This window comes from Coturnix japonica, chromosome 34, assembly GCF_054131305.1.
Source record: "Coturnix japonica strain WE chromosome 34, WE-NBRP24, whole genome shotgun sequence".
In the NCBI taxonomy this organism is placed as follows: domain Eukaryota; kingdom Metazoa; phylum Chordata; class Aves; order Galliformes; family Phasianidae; genus Coturnix; species Coturnix japonica.
This window is the reverse complement of record NC_140696.1, coordinates 4,640,571-4,656,112: the sequence shown is the minus strand read 5'-3', so window position 1 is coordinate 4,656,112 and position 15,542 is coordinate 4,640,571. Positions and strand designations below refer to the sequence as shown.

The 15,542-nt window shown below is 42.9% G+C and overlaps 2 protein-coding genes and 1 long non-coding RNA gene across 3 annotated transcripts; all 3 read right to left on the bottom strand.

The window, feature by feature from the left end:
* Positions 1-2,742: 2,742 nt before the first annotated feature.
* LOC107324085 (uncharacterized) lies at positions 2,743-4,196 on the bottom strand. The gene has a single exon (XM_015883780.3). It carries the CDS (start codon positions 4,093-4,095, stop codon positions 3,031-3,033), a length of 1,065 nt encoding a protein of 354 aa, XP_015739266.2. The 5' UTR covers positions 4,096-4,196; the 3' UTR covers positions 2,743-3,030.
* A 2,765-nt stretch (positions 4,197-6,961) lies between these two features.
* Positions 6,962-9,807, bottom strand: LOC107324086 (uncharacterized). Its single transcript, XM_015883781.3, has 2 exons — positions 9,673-9,807; positions 6,962-9,006 (listed from the first exon to the last, which is right to left on the bottom strand). Exon 2 carries the CDS (start codon positions 8,986-8,988, stop codon positions 7,681-7,683), a length of 1,308 nt encoding a protein of 435 aa, XP_015739267.2. The 5' UTR covers positions 8,989-9,006; positions 9,673-9,807; the 3' UTR covers positions 6,962-7,680.
* A 3,287-nt stretch (positions 9,808-13,094) lies between these two features.
* Positions 13,095-15,299, bottom strand: LOC107324089 (uncharacterized). Its single transcript, XR_001559407.3, has 2 exons — positions 15,201-15,299; positions 13,095-13,820 (listed from the first exon to the last, which is right to left on the bottom strand). It is a non-coding gene; the product is annotated as an uncharacterized LOC107324089 (long non-coding RNA).
* Between the last annotated feature and the right edge of the window lie 243 nt (positions 15,300-15,542).

Sequence of the window (15,542 nt, the reverse complement as noted above, 5' to 3'; positions counted from 1 at the left end):
CCCTGATTAACGTGCATCCTCATTCACATTGATATTCACCACTTTATGTCACTGCTTGGACAAATAACTCAAGCTTTGTTTGAATTAAGGGAGCCAACCAACCTTAGATGGATGGAGGAGGTGTCTACACCACAGTCCCAAAGATCAAAACTCCTTTCTGTATTTCTTACTTGTTTGGACATTCCCTGATTCACTTTGTAAGTCTCTGCACGCTTTTTCTTTTTCCCTCTCATAGTGTTTATACAAAACTGAAGAGAAATGTGATGGGGTATTTCCACCTGCAAGTTGACAGTAATAACCAGTATCACGGGCTGAGCAACAGCCACACAGCAGGCTTCAGAGCTTAGGCGTTACACTTTGGTTCATAGGCACCATACATCTTCCTGACATACAGCAACAGCAAATCTCAGGTGCTTTTCATCAGTTCCAGTGTGTTGCTGCCTGCTTGTTCTGCACCTGCAACAGAGGAGGCAGAGCTGGTTGGGATTCTGCAGTGGTGTTTCCTCCTCTGGAGGAGCGCTCTCCATTAGGGAGGTTGTTTGAGCTGACTTCTGTTTGTGAACTTGTTACAATTTCCCATCCTGCTGTCAGATTGCTGACAGGTCTTGCAGCTTTAAAGCTGGACTCACACCTTACCAAGGGAAAAGCATGCAGAGAAGCAAGCAAAATACTCTGCTGCTGCTGGCCAGGAGGAGATTTAAGTGCTATTTAAGTGAAACAAAAGCATTTGGTATTGACAAGAAACGTTAACAAACAGCTGTAGCCTTGGTTAAGGGAGATGTTATTATTTTGGCCAGCTGTTTTCAGAACTCTCCACCAAGTTGTGTCAATAGTTTAATTGGTTTGAAAGAAACAGACCTGTTGTGATTAGTGCACTGCTGGCTTCATGTGAGCGCTTATAAAGGAAGAGAAACACACCCTGCAGCTTCTGATAGCAGATCGCAAATGTTAAACTCCTAAACATGCATTCCTGGGTTGTTGATTTGCGTCTTGCCAGGTTGTACTTTCAGGGTTCCCTTTTGAATCACGAAAAGCTTCGTTAAGTACAGATTCTTAACAGTGGGAGCTGAGATTTTCAAGGAGCAAAAAATCAAATTACAGTCTGCCCCATCCACAGAATGGTAAATTGGTGATGCTGTTTTCATGCTCTTTTGCAGTGATTCAGAGTCGATTTGCTAGTCAAAGTATTTGCTGCTAATCATCTTAAGAGGGCAGCCTAGAGCCTGGGAACAGAACTGAGTTGTGCTCACATTGCTGCTTTATGAATAGGTTGTGCAGTTAAAACTTGCCTAAAAAGATGGACAAACTGCATTAAAACTTGCATTCACTCAGCAGTGATGACAAAGAAGAGTTCAGTGCTCATGAAGAAGAGTCATGGAGGGCATATAGATGGGCTGCCCTAGATGGCAAAACTGTTCTGCTGATACTGACTGGTCCATCCTTTCTTTTCAAAGGGCAGGAACATGATTTTAAAAGCTTTAAAGTGTTTTTATAGTTTCAGTCTTATTCTTCTCATAGGAGGAATATTAGGAATTTTGGAATCACATCTTTATTTTCAGCAAAACCAACCACCTTTTTTAAATCATCAGCAACAGAATCATGCTGTGATTCTGGGTTAAACTGATCCCTTCAATCTCAGCTACATACTAACAACAGTCATAATGAGAATGAATTGGTGAATCACTGTTACGTGGTTCTGTGTTGAGTAGTGAGATGCAAACATTAATTAAATCACAAGCATAAAATACAGTGACAAGCTTAGTTTGGGAGTGAATGATTCTTTAATGCAAGAATACAAACATATGTTGAGTACTGGGAAGAATCTCTGATTCAAGTTCACTGAAATGCTTGGCCCAAAGATGGACAAAGTCCCCCTAGGAATCCTGCATCACCATCACTAACATGATCCTTTGCCAGGAGTACATGCAAGCATGCCATCTACTTCACATCTATATCTGTCCCTCTTCTTCCTTCCTGGTGTTTGGCATTTACCCATCATAGGAAAAACCACAACCCCCCCATTCTTTTGTCTCTTAAAGCTGTGATTCTCATCCTGAATATTTCATTGCTTTCAACATTTCTTTGTGCTGTATCGTCAAACTCATTGCCACGAATTATCTCAGCAACCACAAAACAGAGAGAAGAGGATTAATACCAACCTCTGAAAATACTTGGCAATTCATTATAGTTACTGATCTATGTACGTAAGACACTGGCAGAACAATGCAGAGAAGCTTCTGTGGCTCTTTGCTGGCTTTTTCTCTTTTAGCATCATCAAGGAGAAGCCTCCAGACCCACACATTGGTTGTTTAATTCTAAGTACAGGGGGAATATCCACATTCTCCTAGACTAACCTAAGCAGCAGTTTGTTTCATAGAACCAACCCAGGGCAGCTTGTCAGCATAATAAACTGATGTTGGTATCTTCAGGATCTTACACAACATCCAAGGGGAGGGAACATGCTCTGTGTTAAGTGACAGTAACTGAGATTTCCATGAACAGTGTCTCCATTCTGCTTTGGTCATAAGGGAAAATATCTTAGGGAGGGCTGGCTTAAACTGATAGGCTCATGGCATGCCAGCCTGGTCCCTTGATTTAGAAGAAATACACAAACATACACTATATTCTTGATGGGATTAAGCACATAAAGACAGTAAAACTATTCATTCTTTAAATAGATGCATGCCTTTCAAAATCCTTATATCCTGGCTTGCCTTTAACTATCCCTCCCCCTCCCACCCATATGAATACAGTTATTATAGGAAGCACACAAGAACACAATAGCTAGAAATGGTTTCCTTAGGGAAGATTAATCTCACTCCTATGGAAAGCTGTGCACCAACTTGCTGTTTAGTCCCACTTTCTAAAGCAGGCCTTATAAACAACTTGCCCACTGTGCCCTTTAGGATACAAACACCCACATTCATCCATCCCAGCTCCTTGTAGGATCAAGACGGCAGATTCTTTGCTTTGTTGCAGACAAACCCTCAGCCTGTTCAGTGGTTACTGCACCAGGCTCCATGTTCTCTTTCAGCACTGCTCATTAGCAGGCTGCTTTTCCCCATTGCTGGCTTTAATCTCCTCCTCATCCTGCAGAGCAGCTTGGGTTTCTACCAGGCAGCGTGGCTTCTCAATTGATGTCTGTCCATCATCACCAACCTCAGCCTGTTCTTCAGCTTGCTCCGATTCAAAAGCATTTTCTTTTGCATGCTCATGAAGAGCCACCTCTTTATCATGTTCCAACTGGAGATCAGGTGAGGCTTTAGCAGCAAAGTGCTCCTTCTCTTCTTCTGCTTGCTTTTCTGCAGATCTCTGCATACTTGTGATGTCTTCTCTTGTCTCCATGGTCTCCAAAAGCAGCTCTGACTCCTGCATGACACACAGAACAGGTGAAGATTCAGCTGCCTCCTCCACAGGCACTTCTTGATGATCCTTTGCCTCACAAGTTTCCTCTGAATTACACAGAACTGTAGCATCTTCTTCTGCAGGAACTGACTCCACTATAGCAGGCCAGACCTCACCTTGGGCATCTGCAGACACATGGACTTCAACCTTCACAATTTTCTTTGTATGAGGCCTCACTTCATCATCCCTGCAGCTGAGTTGCTCATGGAGTATAAAGGCACCAGTAGGATGCTCATGAGCTTGAGCTCTATTCATCTCTTGTAGATTGCATCTGACAGATTGGGCTTCATGTTTTGGCTGTTCAACAAGCTCCTGGTTCTTCATCCCCTCTGTGTTGGGTTTGGTTTCAGGGTCCTGTGGCTCCCCACTATTGTGTGCATCTCTAGAAGAGGCACAAAGCGTGGCCTCAGTGTGTTCTATGTGCTGGGATGCAGCTCCTGTGTCCCTTTTATCTTGGTCAGCAGATTCACATTCAGGGGTGTTTAAGGAATCTGATTCCACAAGATAAAGTCTGGGGGCTCTGGGGGTCCTTCCTATGCGTGCTGAATAAAAATGGTTCTCCCCAGTCCATGTTGAAGCATCACAGAACATAACTACAGACTCAGATGCCTTTTTCCCCCTGGTCTTACGAAAAGTAACTCTCATAGGGAACACACAGGGCCTCTTGTTCTTGCAAAGACAACCACCCATTGCCAGAATGCAAAGAGACAGCCCAATGGAGGTGATGGCAGCCAGCTGTAGGATGCACACAGACAGCAGATGAGCAGGAAACTCTCTGACAGAAGCAGCTTCAGACCTGGAAGACATGGATATTTGCTTAGATCCACTTGTGGGCATTAGTTGTCATGTTTTCACATAACGTCCTCCAGCTAATGTTATCAGAAGCCACAAAAGATAAATACAGGTGGAGCTGCTGTACAGAAATGATTTTTAAAGCAATAACAGTCTGGGGAGTAAAAAAAACACAACAAGCTACTTGTCAATCAAACTAGATCACTATGAAAAACTGTTCCTCCTAAGCCAAGCAGCCATACAGGCACTGCTGTTAGTTATCTTTCAGCAGATTGCTGCAGTGCCAATAGGATTCTATCATACCACAGACTCGCGTAGTAAAGCTGCCATTAGTTACAATGGAACACATCCAGTCATGGTGCCTAGACTACTAGTAAGGGTAAGTACCAGCAGTAGCAGAAACAAGGCAGACAGGAAAAAGAGGCAAATGCTATGGAAGAGAAGAAAGAACCCATATTAAAAGAAGTAAATAAATGTGGAGTTCATAGCACTCACTCCACAGTTACCTCCTTACCAGTGCAATCCTCCTAACAAGCACCCAGCACCTGAGAAAGGAAGGCACCAGCCTTCTTTTAAACAGGTGGAGGTGGTCACACTCAATTTCTCCCCCCTTTGACCCTCAGTGTTAGTTCCTGCAAGTTCTAAAGTTCCCCCCCTTCTTCTTCCTTGCTGTTTTCCCCAGCCATTTCGTAGCCATTGCAAACTGCAGATGGCTGCACATCCTAAGCATGGCTGGTACAAGATTAGTTTGGTTATAATGGGCAGAGTCACCAACCAGCAGCCCAGGCTGCTCAGAGCCACATCCAGCCTGGCCTTGAATGCCTGCAGGGATGGGGCATCCACAGCCTCCTTGGGCAACCTGTTCCAGTGCATCACCACCCTCTGAGTGACAAAAAAATGATGTAAGCGAACCTGCAGTCTTTATATTATTTTATACTGTGTGGTTAGGAGTGAAAAATTATCCCTCTTATTGCTTCCGTGCCGTCTTCAACTGACTGAGACAGGCAATGAGCTATTTTACAGTGGCGACAGATTGTTGTAATGTTTCCAGCCACAGCTGATCACCCTCTGTTGGCATTAACATTACAGTATCACTCTGGTTGTGTTTACTTACTGGGAGTTCTAATGTTAAATAGATCACACGGGCAAAAAAGAAAAGCAAACATCTAGTAAAAGCAAACTAAACCCAGAGACATGAGTGTAAAGGCAGATCCTAAATATGTGCTTCCAACAGCAATGGGTGTGAAAGGAACAGAGGGGTCAGAGTAGCCAAATTCTGGGCTATTTTTGTGTATTTTTAACTGAACCGACTTCCTTTGATGGCAAATCAAAAAGCACAGATGTGATCCTCTGACAAACACAAATAGCCATAGACCTTAAGAAGAGCTTGGCTTGAATGTCTGCTCAGGGTTGGGTTGAATGCCATAGGATGGTCACAGAGCCATTCAGATGGCACCGTCACTTGTAAGGAGCGTGCTGCTGTCTGCAGAACACTGATCTTTGTGTTGGGTTTCTGAGTTCAAGCTGTTCCTTCTTACTAGGACTGTCTCTTCCTTGCTATGCGCATGGCAGGGCCTCTCTTTGCATTAACTGTGGCATCTAGATACACTGGATGATCTGCCCAGGGGCATCTCTCATTCATCATTCATGCTGACACTACAAGAGAATGACAAGCTGCGTTTGGAGGATTTTCTGTTCAAAGAGTGAGAAGGGCATTCGGAGCATGAGCTCTGCAGCACCATTTGGATACCAGTGCTTTGCTTTTCTAACAGCTCCCAGAGTTTGGACAATTTCTGCTTTCCCCTTGTTCCCAGGCTAAGAACCCACATGCTTAAACCCTCAAACAGTGAAGAAACTTCTCATACAGCGCAGTAATTTATTATCCCCCTGCTTAACAGAATTAACTTATCAGCCCATAGGCAGGCATGAACATGATTGAGTTTAATTTCTCTTGGGATTACATTCTCAAGCCTCTCTCCTGCCTGAAGTGAAGTTTTATGTTAGTGGGGCATGTTTTTTTGGGGGGGTGGAAGGAGAAGTTATCTGGTTCCATGCTGAGTAGCCTTTGGAAACAAGCTTTAGCAGTACAGACTGCATGACTTTTGGCAGAATAAATCCAGTAAGACAAGCAAGTTGGAGAATCTGAGCTTGCAGCAAGCTTTGCAGGAGTGCTGCTTTAATGGTTTCCTACTTTTAGGTCTGAGAAACCTCTTGTTTATCATTGCTACAGATATTGCCTACCCAAGCAAGAGCTATGGTTTATCAGCCTTCTAAGTAGTAATAGGAAAACACTACAGGTGTCTCTTCTTTACAGCATGTGGAATCTCAAGTAAGGGAGGGAGTATTTGGAAAGTCTGACTTATAGGGTGCTTTGTCAGCTGAAATGCAGTTGGATGGAGGGAAGTTCAGGTGTTTTAAGAAAGCTTATCCTATTCCCAGAGTACTTTCTTCAAAGCATGGAGTAACGTCCATCATGTGTCAACCCATTTAGCATATTCAGCTCTCAACCCCTCAGCTGCATGCATGAAAACATAAGGGAAGTCATCAATGTGATGTATTTTCTTTCAGCTTCTTCCTCAGCACCATTTAAAGTGCAGATCCTCAGGCACATTATAGAACATGCAAGAGTTCCAGCATGCCTTCATAGCCCCCTCCCACATTTACATCTGGGCACGTTAGTTCAGGTGGTCATCAGGTAAGAGGACTTCAGCATAGTTTGCCACTTTCTTATAAGAAGGGCTCAACAATTAAAACACATCCAGGATGTTTTTGCCATGATCTTAAAATATTTTATTGGTATTATAAAGTTATGAACATTAAAAGTCAGTAGATTTAAACCGCAATACACTGACTTATGCATTCTGATCAAGACTACATTTAAGTTCTGCACAAAGAGTACAGATCGTATGAGCACTATTACAAGAAATACAAAGAACAAACCAGAGTATTATTTCATTGCCTCCTGATGAAGACGTGTTCAACACCTGCAAAATACAGTCACTAAACATGCAAGTAGAAAAGGAGGGAGTTGAAACATTTGACTTAGAGGTGGCAGTGGAAGTGGCTGTGAGCCACAGAAGGCATTTAGCTGGGCCAGGTTAGAGGAGCTTTGGCCTATTCTGTTCCCAGACTCTTAAGACTTTGAAGTGAAACCCCCTATCACTATACAACACTGGGGGATGCAGTGCTCAGCATTCCTTTAGTGAAACCACTGTTGAAGTGAATCACTGCTCTCCCAGTATAGCAAGATCTCCTGAAAATCAGCTACTAAAGAAACAAAAAGCGCAACCAATATATAATCCAGGAGAATATCTAGAAACATCTATTGCACACCTCACACATCTCTTTAACAAAGTCTGAAGTCCAGGACACACTTGAAAAAAAAACACAACAAAACATTGGGTTCAAAAGGCCGAGATAATTGCTTTTTTTGGCTGAAATTCCTAAAGGCACTGAATACCAAACCACCAGTCCTCACATCTCTCAAGCTTCAGCATTTTCAGCCTGTACATCTCCTCCACTCCCAGGCACTTCATACAGCAAGGGTATTGCACTGAGAAACTCGGCTTCTTCCTCTGCAGGAACCTGAGCACAAGCCAGTTCTTCTGGAGGCTGCAGCATTTGTTGCACAGCCCTTTCCTGTGGCTCTGCCTCATCTGCTGGAGTTTCTAGCTTGTATTCCCTGTTCTCTTCACTTTCCATTGTGTCACTGAAGACTTCATCTTCATCACTGAAAACCTCGCTCAGTTCAGCAGATTCTGCACAGCTTTGGCTCTGCATCTCTTGTGCAGCTGGCACACCGGACTGAATCTCTTGCTGTAAGAAGTCAAGCAGCTGGTTGGATGGCTTTGGAGACTGCCCTCCTGGATACAGGGCTTCCTGAGGCACCACAGAAGTAGAGTGCATCTCAACCACAGCATTCACTACGGCTTCTGATGGATCCACTATATTCTCAGTCTCCTCTGTAGCCTGCACGTTCATTAGAGAAACAGCCTTTGCAAGAGATGTAATCCAAACACTCTCAGAGACTTGAGTACTTCCTTCAGCAAGGCCAGCCCCATCTGCCTGCTCTGCGTGCCCAGCAGGAAGGTTCATCTCAGCCTCTTCTGCCATCTTTTGCACAGCATAGATTGCCAAGTCCCATCCTGTTAAACTCTCATCAGTCTCCATATGAGGCTTGGTCTCAAAGTCTTGACCAGCTTCAGTTTCCCATGTGCTTTCCATGAGCTCGAGAATATTTATTTCCTGGGGAGTTATTCCAGCACATGGGCCATCCTCACTGCCAGCCCCAGCCTGTTCAGCAGGCTGTTCTATACCTGCAACAAGCTTCAGATCCTGAGCTGTGTGCATAGCCAGCTGGGCCTCATCGTGAGGAATAGGTTTAATTTCCCCATCTGTATTACATGCATTCTCTCTTTCTTGCTGATCCAGGACTTCAGCCTCTTCTTTGGTCTCCTTGTCTGAGGACGTCATCAAGAAATCCACGGAGCTCAATGCTGCCTTCCATTCCTCAGTCATTCCCATAGGATCCACAGGATAGCAGGTCTCCATGCTCTCCTCTGCAATATCAGCTGACAGCTGTTGGTCCCAGCAGAGTGACTGAACTTCTTCAGAGATCCGTTCAGAGGCTTCCAGGGCTGGTTGGGAAGGCTGCATATCAGTATGTGCTGATGTATCCCCTGAGGTGTGCAGAATTGGCTTGGTCTCACTAGTCTCTTCATTTGCTTCCTCCTGCTTCTTATAACTCCCACAAGTCTCACAGCAGATTGGCCTGCTCAGGTTGCTCCCCATGCTGTCGCTCAACAGAACCTGCAAGAAAAAAAGAAAACCTGATTATTTTAACTGTTTCACAGCAGCATTTGCTACACCAAAGCCTCCTTAGCTTAGCTCTGAGGTCCTACATGGCAGGACAGACCAAAGCTACACAGAGTTCCTACACAAGGTCATCTCTCTAGCATGCCCTGAGCAAAGACTTTGATAGAAGGGACAGTATTACTACTTTTATTGAGGGTAACAGATCTGCAGCGCTGACATATTTCTGGTGCATCATGCCTCTATTCTTAATCAGGGATTCACATCACCCATATTAGTTGTAATATTGCAGTCAACACCAAGTAATACCTGGTGTTAATCCCATGGAGTGATATTGTTCAGGTGGAGCTTGTTTGCAGCAGCAAAGCAAAGAAAAAGAGAAAAACAGGTAGCTTTTCTCACTATGTGAGTACAGCCTCTAAGTATCCCATTGGAAGTTAAACCATTGCATTAGAAGGGGCTGCAGGATTCAATAACACTTCCAGCATCTAAAAGCAAACTAAAAGCTACCAACATACAACAATATAAGGACCTAAAAGCCCTCTAAGATGATCTCAACCTCTTCACATTTACTTCCCCAATACATTTCTTCTAACAGCAGACATCTTTAAACATAGAAATTGAGAGAAAAACACCAAAGCTTAGATGAAGTTGAGAACTTACCAGCCTCTAACAAATAGAAAGCAACAGAACACAACACAAACTCTCCTTATTGTCCTTTGGGTGTCAAACTCAGCTTAAATAGTACTAAGGGGCCACACAAAACCAATTCCCCCAGCTCCATGGGCAGAGTATTTAGTTCCCTTCCACTCTTCATTCCCTTCTGGGAACAGCTGTTGTGGTTGCTTGCTTTATTTTACAGCTGAAGGTATTTTATTGGCAATTTTGTGGTGTGGTTTTGTTGTTTATTTTGTTTTTGTTTTTTTTTATCAGAGGGTAAAGTAAAACTAAAATGCAGTTTCAGTTTATTGCAAATGAGTGATCACTAGCAATATACTGTAACAACACTCTGTTGTAAAGTGAGAAGGGCAGGGGGAATATTTGAGAGCAGCTTTCAAAGATCAGATTGTGTTGGGCAGGTTGGGGTTAGGCTTTTCCTCTGCTCTACCTGCCATCAGGTGAGTTCAGATGCTTCTTGGCTTTGCTGTAGTGGAAGTGAGGTTGGGCATCCCTGAGGATCTTCTCACTTGTGTCATTAGTAAGGTCAGATATACCATAGCAATGATATTACCTGTATGAGATGAAAAGACCCACTCATTTGGACAAAAGAAGGATACAGGTGTTGTCCTAATCATACTCAAGGCCCAGCATGGACTGTTACTGCATTGAGAATAGAAATGAACTCAGAGTCCTTAGTCTGCTTTCACTCATTTTCTCATTACTTTTACCACCTGTAAAGACGACTGAAGGTGTTTGGGCCCATCATTCAGTACATTAGTGAACCTGCCTCATCGGGCCTTATATATAAAAAAGATTGAGTGAAAACTGGATGAACAAGCTGCTAAGCTTAACAGAGATCAAAGTTGCCTGTTTTACAGCTGTTCTCCTTTGCCATCTTGGGTTGATTTTAGAGGGGTAACATCAGTCCTGCAAGTGCATGCATCATTGATCAGAGCATATGCCTGATAGGGATAGCTTACATCTTGCCCCACTTGACATTCAAAGCTGTGCTACAGGCTGCATGTTTGATATGTAGTTTGCATATCTAAGTAAATAGAAAATAGATACAAAATACTTTTACGCAGTGCTGATTTAATAGGAGAGCTTCAGTTGAAATGGAGCAGTGATGTAAATGTGGTGTTACATATATATATTATACATATACATATACATATTCTGTTAAAGCAGAATGTATATATTCTGCTGTATGTTGTGTTCCTGTATCAAGAACAAAGTTTAAGGCTTCTGAGTGCTGTCCTTAGTCTTGCAGCACATCTTCATCGTGCTCATCTCCTCTTCAGCCAGTCAGCTTATCTTCTCTTATATTATTACAGCCAAGACATTGATTTTGAAGGGGGGGGGAGGAAGACTTAATATGGAAGATTATGTGTTTATTTAAGTCTGTGTTTTGTTGCACAAGGATAAATCATGGACTTTCCTTTTGTAGGGTAAATAACAGCATGTGAACTCACCTCCTATAAGATCGAAATTGCTTTAACAGGCTTTGAGATCTTGTGTGTTTAAGCAGGTGCTTAATCACAGCAATGTATCAATAGATGTTTCCATTTCCCCTTTGTTATTTATTAGCAGGTGGCACAGGAATATAAACCCTTCATATCAGAGAGAACAACTCCATCACATCCTCCAGTGGAAGATAAGCACAAGGCAAAGCAGTTAAGTATAACATACATCAAGACAAGCTGCAAACCCCATCCCCAAAGCTTCAGCAGTACTTCACATGTCCGTGAGCATTAGTTCCATTACATCAGCTTCTCCTCGCACCATTTCCCTTTGTATCACACAAAATATTATTTAATATCACTTAAAATATTCTTAAATCAGTGCTTGTAACATTTTATTTGAATAAGGCTGGTTTATGACTCTTGACAAAGCACGTTAGAACAGGAAAAGAAACAGATGAGGAGCCTTATTTTGTGTTAGCCTCTGCGGATACTTTTGCATTTACAGCATTAGGAGAAAGCATGCAGATGTACTGTCTGAAAGATTGTTGTACTTCTCTTGCAAAAGCTTACTTATTTGACATGACAGATTAAGCTGAAAGTCGTACATGCACATGGCAGAGCACTCACAGGCCCACTCTGCTCTTACAGCTGCAAAAGCCACAGCTGGCCATAGGGAACAAGAGGTGCACAGCTCTAGCTCAGAAGTACTCGTCCTCTGCTTTGCACACTGGTAAAATACAAGCTCATTGCCACCTGAAAGCAGATCCACTACAGCAGCACATTACAGCTGCAGACAGATTTGATGTCCCCAAGCAGGTCCCAGTCACCTACCAGTGAACTGCAGCTGAATCCCCCCTGTATAGCAATCCACCAAGTTACCTGTGGGCGTTGTGAAGAGGATGCAGTGTATTTATCAGCTCCCAGTGCCCAAACCATTTCTCTGCCTCTTCATTCAGTCTGTACATGTGTACTGAATTTAATGCTGTAACATCCCAGAGCCTGCCAAAGAAACTGAGCTAATTCTTTCTTTGTAGCTGTTTATCAAGTCCCACTGCTAACCTTGGCCTGGGCTTGACCTGTCTGCCAGCCATGAACTTGCACTTGAGCTATCTATTCATATTAATAGTGAACAAGGTTCTGCATTTTATATGGAATGTAGTTTGTATCAACACAGGTAAGCAAAACTAGCTCACTTAAGACTGAGGTAGCAGGTAATAAATCCAATCATCTAGAGAACTGCCCTGCTCTTGTTATGCCATCCATATTCCTCATTATAGCAATACACTCTAGAAGAGAAGCATTTCGTACAGACATGCAGGACAGCTGAGTGTGGCTATAATTCATATTGAGCACCAGATGCTTGGAAGCCTACACTGACTGAAAGAAAAAGGCAGTGGTAAAAGGGGACCATGTCTTTAGACCATAGACACGATAAGAAGATGATGGTTTTTTGCTCCAGAGACCTTAAATCACATCCCCCCACCTTAATCTGTACTGGACTGAGTGAAATGGGGTTAGCAGAAAGAAAGATAGATCAAACAGCTTGAGACAACAGCATTGTAAGTGAAAGAAGATGAAATAATAATGAAGCTGCTTTCAACCCAAGTGAAACTTCAGAGGGGAGAGAGCACATGTTTAGAAACGCTTTGAAGAATCGTGTTGCAAACATCTCAGTTTCCTTTTCAAGTGCGAAATTCAGAACAGGCTGAACCTCAATTAGAGAGCAAGGCATTTCCACCTTATTACAGCTATGGCCAAGGACTTTGTTCTGTCACTACAGCCTCAGAGCAAAGTAACTGCAGGAGTTACACTACCTCTGCTTTTAGGATGAGGTCTTTTTACCCCAGCACAACTCTTAATCCAGAGAGATACTTTAAGTCCAATTAGAACATAACCAAAATATTACATCAGTGAGAACTTGATGACATCCAGGTTATAAACACTCAGGTTACAGAACACCAATTACAGAGCTCAGGTTTCTTTATTTTACATTTGTCTTCATTTTACTGAGACTTTCTGCATCTTTCCAATAACTTCATTTGTGTTAAAGTTGCAGGAGCATTAGAACTATCTGTGTCATGAACAAACACTACTAGGTAGTACAGGGCTGAATGCATTCAGGAATCTCACTGATGCTACATGAAGTACTCATTTTAAACTCAGTGTGTCTCCAGATCATAACAGACAGCTTCTAGCTGGGTAATAATTTCCTATGAGGATGTTATATTTCATATATACATGGCCCAGAGTTGTTCTGGTTATAAAATATGCATCTGCTAGGAGGAGGTATCTCAAGACACAGGAGATCATCCAGCAGGGGGAGAAGATGCCCCTTTCCAATTAAAGACATGAGTCCATGATGCAGTGTATGGAAGGACAGATGTTATATGCAGTTCCCTCCTTCCTACACAGAGGACTTGCTCTTGATGACTTCTACAGTCTTTTTCTTGCATCTGGAGAATCCTGGCAGTGCTGACCGGTTCCCTTAGCCGGCTCTTTGGCAGTAACCTGGAGGTCCTCAGGCTTTGAAGGATGTGTTACAGCAGCCTCTGGAGCTTCTTTCTGCACCCGCTTGTTTGTCTTTTTGTAAACCACAACGAAGGGCTCCTTACTGACTTGCACTCCCATGCTGACAGCTGTACCCTGCAGGGAAGCAGTGCTTGTCTCTTGCAGAAGTAAGCAGCCAGCCTGTATAAAAGGGGAGCAGTTAAAAATCACATTAGATGCATTTATCCTTGGGGCATAGTGGACAACAGATTTCACTCAGTAACTGCTCGGAGATCCTATATTATCCTAATGATTATATTGCATATAGCTGACTCAGTATAGCCAGGATAGCCCCATAATTGAGAAGAAGAAACACCTCTGGAGAACAATTGCAAATACCCATCAAGATCATCCTAACATAAGTAAGTGATGTTGGCAGCAACACAGACCACAACTTATCACTGCAGCTTCTCAATCTGTTAGGAGAGTTGGGCCGTGTTATTGTCTCCTCCCCAGTTACAGATACCTTACTGATGGTTGCCCATCAGCAGTTGTTCATTCACTATAGCATTTCATGATGCCAAGTCGAGCTTCAGACTATCCCTGTGTGTTACAGAGCTCGCTTTGTATAGGATTCCTAGCATAGCGTTATATCTATTAGTTACTCTTACAGCTCTCAAGCTTGCTCTTGGTTTCCAAACCCAATAAAATCACATCTGTAATCAAGCAGAACATCACAGCAGGCTGTTAATTTGGGAGATAAAGCTGTTCAGCATCCCAGGCCAACTGCCCTGTGAGTGCAAGTCCAATAAGTGATATATCCCAGCTATAATTTCAGCTTAGTTCTTTTATGTTCACCACTCCACGTGATTATGGAACTTCCTGTCACTGTGCTGTCACCCAAAGGGAATTGAGGTACATTCACATGGACAAAAGGGCTTTATATGAGCAGGTAACACATCAACACAACTATCATCCCAGGTAGCTCCTAATCCAATCAAGTTACAAGAACAGCAAGAGCAGATTTTGCTTGCTTTGTTTTGCTTTCCCCTGACTACAATTGCTACTATCAAATTATTATAGCACGCAGCACTTCATCAATGATTGATGACTAAAGGGATCTCTATGGAACAAACTGAATTACACCAGTAAATTTAAAACAACAAAGAGTGCCTACAAACACCAAGACCTTTGAATTGCTCAAGTCCTGACCTGGTTACCCTTCACCTACAATTATATTGAAAAATACATTACTTGTAATGCTTCTTTATGTTACAGCTGCCTGTATTAGCAAGAGAGAGGCTCACTGAAGTGAACTCTGTATTTAATTCAAGGCACCACTAAAACTCATCAAGGCCAAAACATCATATACTCTGCATACCTAGAACCATTGCATTACTAGAGCTGAGAAAGAAGCCATCCAACTCTTTGCAACCCCCCAAAAAGTCCTGTTATTTCTATGAGAAAAGCAGCAAAAAGGAATCAGAAAGCATTACAAACACAAACCAAACGCAAAAACTAAAAACACCGGGAGCATCACTGCAGCAAGGCCAGCGTTATGAATTTACTGATAGAACATACCAGAAAAACCCAAAGCTCAGAGCCTTCTACAGCAATGATTGCACCTCCTGCACTCCAGGTGCTGATTTCAGCTGGGCCTCAAAAAGCAGAACAGCCCCCACCCCCCACAAAGCACAGGTGGCACTGAGGGGGGGGCATTGCTGTTCTCCCTTATTTATAGCCATGCAGGGGGTGGGTAGTTATTACAGTGCTCTCCTGAGGTGGCTCAAGATCTCTCTAACTGAATGAGCAAGGTAGGTGGATGAAGCAATTACTTATGAATCTATAAATAAAGCTGGTAGCTTGTTTGTAGCTTATTCATTTGAATATTGTAAAGCTCTTTTTGACTCAGAGAACTTCTGT

Bases quoted from the DNA above. Each gene is read 5' to 3' on its own strand.
- LOC107324085 (XM_015883780.3), bottom strand. From the start codon at position 4,095: ATGGGTGGTTGTCTTTGCAAGAACAAGAGGCCCTGTGTGTTCCCTATG.
- LOC107324086 (XM_015883781.3), bottom strand. From the start codon at position 8,988: ATGGGGAGCAACCTGAGCAGGCCAATCTGCTGTGAGACTTGTGGGAGT.